General features: G+C 40.1%; 1 protein-coding gene across 1 annotated transcript in view; it reads left to right on the top strand.

Moving 5' to 3' along the window:
- The first annotated feature begins 256 nt into the window (after positions 1-256).
- Positions 257-14,461, top strand: part of LOC147446564 (glutamate receptor 3.3-like) — a 102,168-nt gene continuing 87,963 nt past the window's right edge. Inside the window, exons 1-2 of the mRNA XM_086525764.1 lie at positions 257-684; positions 4,125-4,234. Of these exons, the coding sequence (XP_086381890.1) occupies positions 292-684; positions 4,125-4,234 (503 nt within the window). The 5' untranslated portion in view covers positions 257-291. The remainder of the gene's footprint in view (positions 685-4,124; positions 4,235-14,461) is intronic.

The raw sequence follows: 14,461 nt of genomic DNA, 5'->3' as shown, positions 1-14,461 counted from the left end.
GGCAAGAATGCATGGGAGAGGCCTTGAGCTCTGCCTTGCAACGTGACATGCGCGCGACAAACCACTTGGGCAACGCCTGTTCACAGCATTCTATGGCCAACATTTTAGTATTGACCTGTGTGACATGAAAAGGCTGCCACTTGGGCCTTAGTGAAGAGTACGAGTCAAGTGGTGCTCTCTCTCTCTCTCTCGCGATCAATCAGTGCAGACTGACCTTTGAATCCCGCCGGGGAGAATGTATGTGTGTATTACTAGGTGCCCTTACGAGCAAAGTTACACTTTGGCTCATCAATGGCTGCTAACAGCAGTTTCTGCTCATCACTCTCTCTGCTTACTAGGATTTCTCTGCTGCTTTGCATATTCTGCTCTTTGAGCTGTGCAAGCAGAGTTCAGGCCTTTGATGTTTCTGCCAAATGCCCCAGCTTGCTCACCAATGCCAGCTTGACGAGCGGCGAGGCCCGCAACAACTCCAGTACGCTGCTGGTTGTGGTGCCTTGGAAGCTCTTTTTCAAGCAATTTGTGACATTTCGGTCTGACTCTTGCTTGCTGGATGGCTTCTCCGTGCAAGTCTTCCTCCAAGCCCTGCGTCACATGCACCAACCCCCTCAGTACAAGTTTGTGCTTCATGGATCGGGCGATGAGCCTTCTTCTTACGACGCCATGATCGACATGCTTGTCAAAAAGGTGAGACACGCGCGCGCGCGCGCACACACACACACACACAATGAGCGTTCTTGCCATTTTCTACAAAGAAACATATCTCTCTCTCTCTCTCTCTCTCTCTCTCTCTCTCTGTGTGTGTGTAGCTGAGCCATGCACAAGTCTCTCTCTCTCTCTCTCTCTCTCTCTCTCTCTCTCTCTCTCTCTGTGTGTGTGTGTGTGTGTGTGTGTAGCTGAGCCATGCACAAGTAGCATTTCATTTTGAAGCCCACAAAGAAACTCCCCTTTTCTTGCCATACAACTATTTTGGGTGCCCATGTTTAGAGAGAAGGGGCCAATGTGGAGAGGCCAAGATTCAAAAGCAGATTGGATACACTAAATGTTTTGAGCAGCACATGTTGGACAGCCATGATGGGCATTCACAAGAGGAGATCAATGGCCCATCTTTATTTCTGAGAGTGGAGGCATCGTGGGCTGTCAATCTTGCGATGCCGCTCGAGTTTACCAATTTGCTCGAATTTACTAAATTGATGCGACTTTACAATGCGGCAGTCTTGCGATCAAAGGAACATGTCTCCCAATGCTTTCAAGCACCACGCACAGGTGAGGCGGTTAGGATAGACGACTGGCAAAGGTTGTAAGGGAAGCGGCTATGGAGGACGGTAGCAACAAGGAGCCATGGCAAGATGGGGCGAGTGTGTGCAGCAGAAAGGACGGGGAACGAGAGAGAGTGCGGAGACACTCGAGAAAAGAAAGAACACGCTATATATTATTGATTGATTGAATCTCTACATATATAGAGAGTGTAAGGCTAATATTAGCCTTACATTACTATGCAAAAACTCCACATAAAGAGCGGCTCAATTGAGTGTATCTGCATGCCATAGGGCATGTTCCCACGGGTAATGGGCTTGAAAACCCAACAATCCCCCCCTCAAGTCCAAACTAAACTGACCACTCTTATGACATAGAGTTTTAGGTTTACTCGTCAACCATGAGTACCCATAACCTAGTGCTATGACAATGAACCCCCCCTTGAATACATAGGATGTATGTCAAAATAGTTACCATCATATGGAGTTTTTGATTTACTTCCAAACCTTGGGTTTAGGTTTACCCAATAACCTCATGAGAAGTGGTTTACAACAAGGACTTGAACCAAAGAGATTTTGGGAGGTCTTACCACTTTCATCATGTGGCAATGTCTATAACCCGTACAATCTTGACATGGCAGTAACTGACAATTGATGAGCTAAAACAAATCTTTGATGATGTCACGTGCAACGGACGTGTTTATGGATTTAGCTCGGATCTAGTACTCCACACAAACACAAGGAACACTTTACTTCATTTGAAAGACTGAACTGAACTGAAATTGAAAGAAGAGAGAGAAAAGCGACAACACATGGATGTTGGGTCCCAACTCTCAAGGACCCCCTTGCTCTATTGTCAAAGCAAGTACTTTCTATATTCTTACACAATGTTGGTACAATGATACTAAATACTGAGGTATTGATGCTAAGGGGTACTAATAATGTGTATTGACTACTGATGGGTCTATGTCGACGATGAGGTATTGTTGGGGTCTATGCTGACGACGATGTGGACGGTGACGACGACAACGACGACGATGATATCAAGGTTGAATCTAAAAACACTAGGTGTTCTATTGTGGATCTGCTAATGTGGCGGTTCTACGACGAGGAGCTGCAACCGTCGATGCAAGCAAAGCTGGAATGCAAAAACGCTAGCTGATCTGGGATGAATCTACAAATTGTTGGCTACTTTCGGTTGAAACCAAAAACGCTAGGCTGGTCTAGGTGTCGATGCGACGAGGATCTGCAACCGAGAAGGGTGCGGTATGGCGAGGTTCAGGGATGATCTGCAAACGTTGGTTTCATGGACTAAAAATGCTAATCTTCTAATGCTGAAAACGTTGGGTTGATCTTGAGAAAACGCTAGAGCTCCCGATCCGGTGTTGCCTCCTTTTGTCTCTACGTTCATCTGCTCTCTACTCGTGCCCCATGCTTCCTTTTATAGTTCCTTTAGTCATTTGCCCTACCTACATTCCAACAAGGGTAAATCAAAAGTCACTTATTAATAAATGACCTATAAGAGGTGGTTCACGCGATAAAATGCCATGATGAAATGATGTCATGTGCAAGAGAGGGTATGCAAGTGTGATCGGCATGGGCATGCACGTCTTGCTAGAGGCTCACAAAGGTTCAAGGCTCAATCCTAAGCTACTGGATCGTGCTAGGCTATGGCAGAACATGTCCACGTAGCGCAAGTAAAGTGCGCACATGACATATGAAATATAAATGATAGTGTTGACCACAGACAAAACCATAAATCTATGACACTGAACAAGGAATAACAACTTTTTGAACTCTTTGTTGATGTACCGAGTGCTCCAAGAAAACCATTGGATGAGTCTTCACTTGCTTTCTTTCTTGATAAGCTTTGATGTTTGAAGTGACCCTTATGCTTTTTCTAGGCATCAATATCCAAAACCGAGTTGTTGACTAGTAGATCAAATTCAATATCAACATCCTTACCATCAACAATAGACCGCTTCTTTTGAGATTTAATAAATATTGTAGAAGGTTTTGCATGATGCTCATCCCTCAAAAAATCCTCCATGTTGTAGCAATAGTCATTTTGAAACGCTATAACAAGCGACACAAGTACCTTTGTAGGCCAATTTGCAGCTTTTTAAAATGCTAGCAAAAGCATGCAAGCAAAAAACTCCAACACCTTGCTTGAGATGCACCCTACGTAACTTTGCAGTCTTTAGAAGCGTTTGATCATACTTTGAAGTTGTTTCAATGTCGATTTTACCTATAAAATTCTTGCATATATTGAAATCATCACGTCGATCTCTTCACATAGTTTACTAAAACAATTATCTAAAAAAGAAACAAACTACAAGTTGCACCAAATTTGGTCAACAAGTAACTTCTCAACAAACTTGACCTATTTAATCTCCTTATTGTGATTTATCTATTACTCTTTTAATCATACACCCTCTCTGCAACATTTTAAAATTGTTGTTGTAGATTTAAAAAAATAGTAATTTCTACAAACACAATCTTAGTCTACTTTTGCATTGTACTTCCTAAGAGGCCACTCTGATCCTTCACCTTGTTTATATGTTCAAACAAATATGTTCCATAGATTCTATACATATTAGATACTCATCCATTGGTCACGTGATGTGTAGTTATTGGTTTCCTCTCATACTTGGCTACACGTGCACCGGTTATTTGTCTCATGTGCAACTTGCAATTCTTTCTGTAACCGAGTCCACATCTCTACACGTGCTTCCTTATAACGCTTTTGCTAGAGAAAATATTAAACTTATTCAACATAATTTAACAATTTTTAAGCCATCTTTGCCTTTTCTCTTTTCTTCGACTTGTAACACTTTTCCCGATCAATGATTCATGGTGTATTGTATGTAGGAAGTGGATGCAGTGGTGGCAGACCTTACTATCACAGCAAATAGATTGGAGAAAGTGGCATTCACGATGCCATACCTGGCCTCCTCGATTGTCATGATCACTCCCTTCAGGTACCTGTTAACTTAACTCCTTGTAGTTACCCCAACCCCCTTACCACCATGTTCTTAAAGGGCATTTACACATCACCAACTATCAACAAGCTTGCCAAAATGGGTAGAGGCCTCTACATATAGAGTAAGGGGGGGAATAGTATAATGGCCCCTAATACTAGCATAGAGCTTTGTACAAGTGAGCACCAATAAATGAACAAGATAGAGCTTCAAACATCCAAGATCACCCCCCACTTTCCTGATTTCATGATCGATGGAAGCAAGCAGTGTTCTTGCATTGGTCCTCCCTATAATAGTATAGCAAAAGAAATATTACCTTTGGTAGTATGGGAACTCCATAATATTCAATTATTTACCTACACAAATCATCCAATCTTGTAACTAGAGAGAGGCTTTGCTATAATGAAGGCAATTTATTAGGAGATGCTCGAAAATCTTACTTCTAGCACTTTGACTAGTATGTGACCCGCGCGTTGTTGCGGCTACATGTGCGTCAATTGAAGCAACCATTGTTCTCCTTCCCTTCACATGGAGGGCAAATGTGGGAAAATGCCTATGATCCCTTGCCTTTCTCTCTATCTGTGTGTGTGTGTGTGTGTGTGTGTGTGTGTGTGTGTGTTTTGAGTTCATGAATTATTACGTCAATTTGAGGTCTCTTGGGAATGAATTCTTTGGATATAGTGTTTACATTGAACCACGAATTCTTTAGATGCATTAGCATCCTCTTTCACCATCCTTACCAATCAAGGCATTGGTCATGATAGCAACTCTCGCATGCTTCTCTCATGTAGTTTTGGTCTTGCATTTGGGGCATCACAGTCAACTAAGTCGTCAGCTACTATTTGTTGGCACTTAGGATGCATGTACCAGCCATGACCCAACATGCCAACATTACACCATAGTAGTAGAAGAAACTTTTCCATTGGTATGCACAAGTGATTTGGTGAGCTGTGTGTCGTTTGCTTCTTAAAGGCAGCATTCATGATGGATGTGTGACCTAGGGGTGATTGCATGGCTATAGCAGCTTTGTCTCTATATGTGGATAAATTTTAAAATTTACAGGCTGGATTGCACTCAATCTAGCTAGCATGTACACTTACATCTACCAAGACTCGTCACATGGATGTTGAGGTCTCTTGCAATTGACCATAAGCAGGTTAGTAATATAAGGTGCATATTGTTTGTTTGTGTATATTTGGGCACCATTGGCACCTTAAAATGTGAGGGCAATGAAAGCCAAAATTTTCACTCAATCGTTTCTCTTTGCAAGAGTTTTGGGCATCATGCTAAAAGAAGGGGCGTGCTGCAAAATACACACACACACACACACATGCATGTTCTTCTTTGAGACAGAAGACTGTATTCAACCATTCACATGCTTTCCCTTACCCATGTTCTATACCATAGCAGCCATTTGGCCCATTCCCTTAAATGTGAGACAGAGCATTGAGGCACTACATGCAAGAGAGTCTCTTTTTGTATGCGAATTATATCCCTTAACAATTTCTTGGCAAGCTGATCTCCTCTGGCTCATGGAGATTCTTCAAGTTCTCCATAGAGATCTTTAATTTCTTAAGAGCAACCTCATTTTGCTGCAATGTCCACTGTGGTAATACATCAGCCAATTGTAACAGCAACTCTCTAGATTTGTCGATACAATTGGCTATCCATGTCAATCTGTTGCAAGTCTGGTCCAATGCCATTCATATCAATATCTAGTGCTTTGTCATCACATTCACTCCCTGTTTCCAAAACTTGGGCACATTGTTGCATTCCATCGCTTGTTGCAAGGTCATCCATTGCATGCACGCTATCCGCCCTCCCATCCAACTTCCACTCCTTGCCTCGCCAACAAGTGCATGTAGTAGATCCAAGGTTGACCTTTATACTCGTATCCAAGAGAGTTTACTTGACATATTGCCAAAGTCTTTCCACCAGATTTGGTGTGTCCACATTGCTATAGGGAAAAAGACGTCCAAACTTTAGTCAGTGTTCATGCCATACACATGACTTTGAGCACCATCCATTGGAGACATAATGTTGAATATTTGCATGATTGTAGTAGTCCAGTAAGAGGCGCTAAAACAAGCTTTGGAGTCATCCTCAGAGTTGGAGTGCATCAAGTTACACATTGAAGAATAAACATGGTCTTGCATGTGTCTTGGCACTTGCAGCAAAAGGTTCTCCACTCAAGCCTTTTTGACATGAAACCAATAAACCAGACGTGACATGCTACTTGGACTCGTTTTCCTTCATTGTGTCCATCCCAACAAGCAGGATCAACTTTGATGGCTCTCAAGATGACATTCAATTCCTGGGGACATTTGTCTATCACAATTACATTCGGTCGAATGCAGCCCATTCTCAAGAATATCATCCAGATGGTCAATTCAAGGGAAACGCTCTCGTGACATGTCCCAGGGTCACTTGTGCACATCATCAACCACAGGGGAATCCCGGTACCATTTTGATTTGGCAAAACAACTGCATACAATGGCAATCCATAAGCATTTGTATTGAATGTGTTGCCCACGGCCCAGGCATTATGTTGTGAGAACCGAATACACATCTCAAGCATCCAATCATCTTGAATGATGACGACAAACGTCTTGTTGATGTCTTGCAAAGAATTTCGATTGTATGGTTGCACATGTGTGACCTTGCAAAAGAAACAAGCAACTAAATAAGGACACAAGGAAAAGGAAAACATAAAAATGAACATAAGGCACTCCAAAGTACCTTCCCTGCGGCTTGTAACTTCAGAGCCTCCATGTACATCACAAACCAATCATTCCCAGATGCATGTCCTAGAGAAAAACAAAATGGTTAAGTAATTAAAGGGGTGACAAGAAAAGAAAATTATCTTACTACCTTCATGTTGTAGTCTATATACCAATTGTTGGACCTCCTTTGAGATCATGAAGAATCAAAAAGTTGTGCGATCTAACAGGGATGATGGTTGCATGTGAAAGTTTTCTTTTGACATTGACATTTTGGCAAAATGGTGACATGTTCCAACATCAAAATAATCCCCCATGCAACATTGAAGCACACTTGGATAAACAGGTAGATGCTATAAGTCAGCCCGAGAGCCAGGAACATGGCCCTCATGCATAGTACGAAATTAAATGGGTGACCTCATGAACTCCCTCATTGAATTGCACGTGTGCCTTCAAAGGACAACCGCACTTCTTTGTTTTCATCTCTCTATGCTTGTTTTCTCCACGATTCCTTCTTGAACCACCACGATGGTAGACATAGCAGTCCTCTACCTTACCTCTGCCTACCTTGGCCGATCTTATCTTAACAAGCCTGACTTTATGGTTTATCATAATACTCTCTAGCACATCACACACATGGAATCTATCTGTAATAATTCTTTCACTCAGAGTTTTCTCACTAGCATTGCTCTTCCTTCTGAAACATAAGCAATTCAGATTGGAGGATAGGATCCTTCTTACATACCTGACAATTTCTAATCGCATCTCTAATGAATGAAGTAGGTATGCCATGCCTTTTGATATCTGTGCACCATGCAGATTTCACCTAATTCATAGTTTCCATCATGCTCAAGTGAGCCCCTTGCTGAACGACGTGACATTGTTCTGTAATGGTTGTCCACTCCTCCTTTGGTGCAATGGCTTTGGGCGGGACACCCTTCAAGAAGATCCTAATTGATCCATGCCATGGGGATCCTCGAATTGCAAGATTGTCCTTCATCTTGTTCCACCGTTTTACATCATGCATGCCAACGTTGTGTAGCATACCCAATGTTGGCTTACAAATCCCTTGAAGATCTAATAGGATAAGGGCATATCTCTCCCAAAAAAAGCTAAAGAAATGGTGAGAAGCATGCAAGTCTGGGTCAAAAGATTGGGTCACGGGTTTCCTCCCATGGATTGAATCTGCAAGGAAGTTTGAAGGGGATTTGGTAAACTCCTTTACTTGGTCACCACCACTAGAATGGTATCTTGATTCCATGGAAGCACTACTTGAGCTTGTTGATGAAAAGTTTCCTTCCTCCAACTCCTCATTCAAATCAAGTACACGATATTTCTTTTGTTTCTCCCAGTCCTTGAAAGCATCCAATCGTGCCTCCATCCTACCCTGCATCCCTCCCTCTCCCTCTGCCTCCCAGGGTACATTTAGGTCAATGGACTACATAACTTGTTTTGCCTCCTAGAGTACATTGAGGTCTAGCATTTGTACCCAACCCCCCTTTTACCCTACTAACATGGCACCCTTCACCAGGTTATCCCCATCTAAAATTCTGCCAGCATCGCCATGCCCCCCCCCCCCCAAATTCCATGTGTTATATAGTTCTGAGGGTATGTAGGTTCAAAGAAGGAATCATTTAAGACTCTCGTTAAGTTGTAATGATTCCCCAAGAAATCTTACTTCTTAGGCCCCCCCAAAAAAATATAATTGATGGTTCCTGGCAAGACTAGAAATATGAGATACAAAGGGACCATTTGTCACAAGTTAGTTGATATAGATTATTTTTTAAAGATTACTTTAAGCCAGCAAAAGTGTACAATAAAAGGACTTTTCTCATAATAATAATCTTAATTGAGAGTGAAAGAGAGAAATATCAAAAATACAGTTGCACAAGAATGCACACAAAAATGGAGAAGGTGAAGGAGAAGGTCAAGACAACACACCATGGATTGTAGTGCTCATAAATGTGTTCCCTAGAGGTGATGGGCATTCATACAAGAAATGGTAGAATGACCTCCTAGCGAGGGCAAAAAGTGGCATGGCAATCCTATTGTATGTATTCTCACACATCAGTACCATAATATGGTAACACATGCTCTTGGGATTGATGCAGTGAACATGCTCGAGCACTCATGTAAAGGAAAGTATCATACCCTATGCGATCAGTCCACAAAGGTGAGCAAGCCCAAAGTTTTGCAAAAAGCTTTGAATTTTTCATGGCATGAAAAAACCAGCAAGGTTATCATGCTTAGGCACGTAAGCCATGCTGACCCTCACGTAGAGACTCTGTCTCTAACATAATGATAATGCACCTTGATGTGCTTTGTGCGAGCATGGAACATTGGGTTCCTCTCAATTTTCAAAGTACTCTCACTGTCACCGAAGATCATGGTGGTAGAATTTTGTCCAATGAGTCTAGTCAATTAAAAGGCATCGGAGCGAAATGCACTCAACAACAACTTTGAAAGTTATCCTATACTCGGCCTCACAACTACAAGTGGCCATTCTAGGCTACTTCTTGCTCAACCAGGATATACATGATTTGTTGAGCATGAATCAAAAACAACTTATCGACACTCATGTGTCATAGCAACCAGCCCAATCGAGTGTCCAAAATCAAAGTATATCTAGCTACAATGATCCCCCGTTGACAGAAAACAACCCAAGGCGTATAGTACCACTCATGAAATGAAATATCCACTTAATTGCCTTCCCACTACATAGACCCTAGGCTATGCATAAATCTACTCACGTACAAGACTGCATATTAAATGTATATCCTTGTAATGTATGCATAAATCAGGCAACCAACATCTTGTTGATAGAGAATGATGTCAAAGTAGTCATCATCATCATGATGATTAAGCTTTGAACTTGTCACCATATGTATAACAATAAGCTTAAAATCTTTAAGTCCAAATCTATGCAACAATGTCTCAATGTACTTTGTTTAACACAAAGCAATACCTCCATCAACGTGCTTAAATTGTATGCCCAAATAATGATGCAAAAGCCCCAACTCTGACATTTTAAAAGATTCATTCAAATTAGCACGAACATTTATTCCTCATTTGTTCTAATGAGCAACATGCCATCAACGTAGAGCACAATGATCATAAATACATCATTAGCATGCTTGACATACAAAGTGCTTTCAATTAGACTATTTTGAAAACCATGCATAGCCCAACTAATCATAAATCTTTTATGAAAGTGGGACTATAGACACCTCTAGAGGTTGTGTTACCTAGGGTATAAGGAACAAGGGACACATACAAAAATCCACAAACATGTGTCTAAATTAAATTTAGAACCATGGCCTATCATCTCTAGCTTTCTCCATTTTTGAACCCTCCACTTAGGTATCAATCAATGTAGCTATGGATGACAACACAATGCTTGATTTTTGAATGTTTGATAATGTGCTCTATGTGCAATGCTCTTACCATAGAAGCTTTAGACGTTTTGTGAATCATCATTGTTCTTGCAAAGAGTGGATACTCACTATTTCCTAGATATGGTTGTGGGGGCAAGGAGAGGCATGCTTGGCAATGTTTTTTGCATAATTTTCAAGCGCGAGGAATCAAAGCTTATTTGGGAAAAGGTAATGCTCCTTGTTGGTCTATCCCACTCCTTTGGCAATGGTTTATGATGAAAAACTGCTAGGGAGTGGGAGAGACACTCCCTAGCCAGTCTATCCCACTCCTTTGGCCATGCTTTATGATCAAAGAGTACTAGGGAGTGGGAGAGACACCTCAAATTTAAAGTTGTCTAATAGCTTGTTGTGCTCAGACAACCACAAGGCTCTGTGTGTTTGCTTATGCCAACTTCTTACATGCATTTGAGACACAAATATATTTGATTGCATTTGGAGGGAGGGCATTATTTTGTATTTGATGAGAACACAATATAGAGCTTGTTTGCTATTCCCTTGTTGAGTTGAACTTGCAATAGTTTCATTCTAACAAAGGACATCACATACCAAAATCTAATCAACAATTTGTTGCGCTTTGGGAATCGTACAATGCAACTTCTTGCATAATCCTACATGCCTTCCACATACAAGCCACTAAGGTGATTGCATTTGGAGAGGTCCTCATTTTGCAGCCAATCCTATACCATACATGTTATTTATTCTACCCATCCTTACTTCTTACATAACCTTGCATGCCATTAAGATGCAAGCATAGGTGATTGCATTTGGGGACAAGCCCCACTCTACATCTTATGAACACATCCATATATGGTTTTTGCTATATCCATGTTAAGCATACCTTACAATACCTAAAAGTTGAGAGATGAAAATATAATCAATTGTCGAGATATCAAGCTCAACACATTGTATGCTTGGATAACTTGCCTACATTATCACTAGCACAAGATTGCAGACATGAGGATCATCGCTATTGGTACTACAACTACATTTCAACAACATGGTCTACCTACCGAGAGTGATGGTCTCATATCTTGCTAGGTCATCACTCACTAGTAGTTTCACATTGATCGTTGCATATAGTTCTTATTATATTGTATTTATCACTTATGTTTTGCAGACCTTATCATCATTTTGAGTAGTGAAGTAGAGGAAGCACCTTTTGTGCCTCCATCCCCATTGTCTGATTTCTTGGTTGCGTGTATGTTTAATCTATCTCTTTACATGGTTTCAGAACTTGGTTGTGGCTAAGGAGTCATGAGCATTAATAGGAGCATAAAAAGAAGTAGTTGAGGGTAAGAGCTTCCCCATTCTATTCCCTTGTGTGTTGGTACTAAACTCAACCCCGCGATTTTTGGGAGGCATCAGCAAAAACGATCTCCGATTTTGGTGAGTTCTGTGGAAGATCTTGTGGCTTCAAATTTTTTTAAATATTTAGGACTTAGGATTGAATTTTTATATTCTAATTTTAATTTTGGGTGCATTTTGGTCTCCGTTTTGGAGTTGGAGTGCCTTCACATGCAAATTTCATATTTTTGTGTAGCAAGAAGCTTGGTTGGTGCTTCAACTTTCATAGCTATATATATCGTACTGTGAAGTGTTGTATTGGGTGTATGTATGCATAATGTGATCACACACGTTGTGACAAGTATACGCTATTTTTTGTCTACTCCAAGTTTTGTGCAATGATTTTCTACAAACATGTCTAAAAATGATGGAATCAATGGTATTGTTAGTCAAGATCTAGAAAAGGAAAAAATTCATGCTTGGAAGTTCAAAATGACCAATTTCCTAATGGGTGAAGGTTATTGGAAGTACATTGATGGTGAACAAACATAAAGACACATTAGTACGTGTTTCTTGAGGAGAATCCTACTCCTCAGTAGGTGAAATTGTTCAAAGATTGGAATTAAAGAGCATAGAAGGTAATGTATTGGTTGTTTATTAGTGTGAAGAACTCTATAATTCGCCATATACAGAATGTCAATTCTCCTAAGAAGATGTGGAACAATTCGGTCTCATTAGACAATAAGGGAAGGAAGTTGCAACTGAAGAGAGAGATCAACATCATCAAGAAGATGGGCCTATTAGGTGAACGACTATGTCTCAAAGATAAAGGACATATGTGAATATATTCCATTTATTGGTGTTATAATTGATGGTAATGTCAAGGACAAAGCATGCTTAAATGGTTTAGGGTCAATGTACAAGCACTTCAAGACCTCTATTAATACTTGGAAAAAATTTACATTTTACACACCTTGTGTCATTGCTAAGAGTGTGGAGGACTAAGAGTGTGGAGGAGAAGAACATAGTGAAAATCCATCTTCACAAAGTCTAGGTAATTCTAAATAGGTTTTTTATAACAATCACAATAACAATCACAATAGATATAGAGGTAGAGGATGTGATGCAAGCCAAGAATGTGGTCATGGTCATGTAAATCAAAATCAAGGCAATCAATGCATGTTTACAAGTGGTAGAGAAAACTTTCAAGGCAAGGAAAGTCAACACACAAATAATGTGAAACATAATGGCAAGGGATGTAGTTCAAGACCACTTTGAGCGTGATTGTCCAAAAAAAAGACAACAAAACAACTTTGCATGTACTACTAAAGTTTTGGATGAACACTATGCCTATAAGTGTATCTAAATGTGGTGATATTGTATGGTATTTGCATCAAATTACATGACCAGCGATGGCGACTAGTGTCGGACATGCAAACCTTTGAAAATCCTACTTATGTTGAAACTACGGATGATGCAACACATCCTATTGCACACATAGGAGATATGCCATTATCATTGAAAGAAGATGGCAAAGAAAAGTATCTATTGCATGTGCTCAACATTACAAAGTACTTGGTTTCTATTGAGAAAATAGTTGAGCATGGTTTGTAGGTCAAGTTCAATTTTAATGGCCTCTATGTAGACAAATACAAGAAGAATGGAAGGCTCACTGCACAAGGTAATGAGGTGGGTAGAATGTTCATTTTGGATGTAGATGTACCAAAGATAAAATTTGCTATGTTTTAGAATGGTTAGAAGTTGTTGGAGATATTGAAATTCGGCATAAGCATATTAGACATACAAATGTGCAAAGGCTAAAGACTATGTAGAGTCAAGAGCTTGTGATAGGTTTGTCAGTGTTTACAATGGCTAAATTGCATAAGGTGTGTGAGGCTTTTCAGTTTGGTAAGCAAGAAAAAGAGCCATTTCCTCATAACAAACATGTATAAAAAATGTGCTAGAGATAGTTGATTATGTGTATGGGATTCTTTAAAGACTATGTCTATGGGTGGATATGGGTTTTAAGTTATTTTCATTAATGACCATATAGGGAAGGTATGGGTGTACTTCATGAAGAAGAAGAGTGATTTGTTTACTCACTTTCAAAATTTCAAAGTTATGTGGATTAAAAAAAAGGAAAATATGTGCAATGCTTGAGTTCAAATGGAGGGGAAGAGTACTTCTCCAATGAGTTTTGCAGTTTCTTAAGAAATCATGAAATTCAAAGATATTTTTCAGCATGCATGTATACCTCGCAAAAAAAATGTAATTTGCTGAATAGAAGAATAGGCCCATTGTAGAAGTTTCAAGGTGAATGATGAATGAAAAGAACATGCCTCATTGTTATTGGGACAAGGCAGTATCTATAGTTATCTATTCATAAACATGACACTCACTGCTACTATCACAATAATATGACACCCAAGGAGAAGTTTACTAGCATAAAATTTTATTTGGGACACCTTAAAGTATTTAGATGTATTGCTTATGTGCATGTGTTGGATAAGTTGCACATAAAGCTAGACTTGAAAGTGGAAAAATATGTTCCGTTGACCAGATACAATATAAATGTTACAAACCTGCCAGGGATTAAGTGAGGGCAAATAGGGATGTTTTTTTTTATGCTTTAAAGAGTTGGTACGTTATTATAAAGTATGATTGTTGTGTTTGATGTAAAGGAAAATGTGGCTGCAAAAAATGCAGATGTGTGATCATAGGTTTCAATGGATTGCAAGGGTTACCTATCTCAATTATTATTGAGAATCCATGAAGTGGTAGGTTGCATG

This window comes from Adiantum capillus-veneris, chromosome 12 (assembly GCF_014529385.1).
Source record: "Adiantum capillus-veneris isolate H3 chromosome 12, ASM1452938v2, whole genome shotgun sequence".
NCBI classification, from domain to species: domain Eukaryota; kingdom Viridiplantae; phylum Streptophyta; class Polypodiopsida; order Polypodiales; family Pteridaceae; genus Adiantum; species Adiantum capillus-veneris.
Note: the sequence above shows the minus strand (reverse complement) of the source record. Positions and strands in the feature narration are given on the sequence as shown.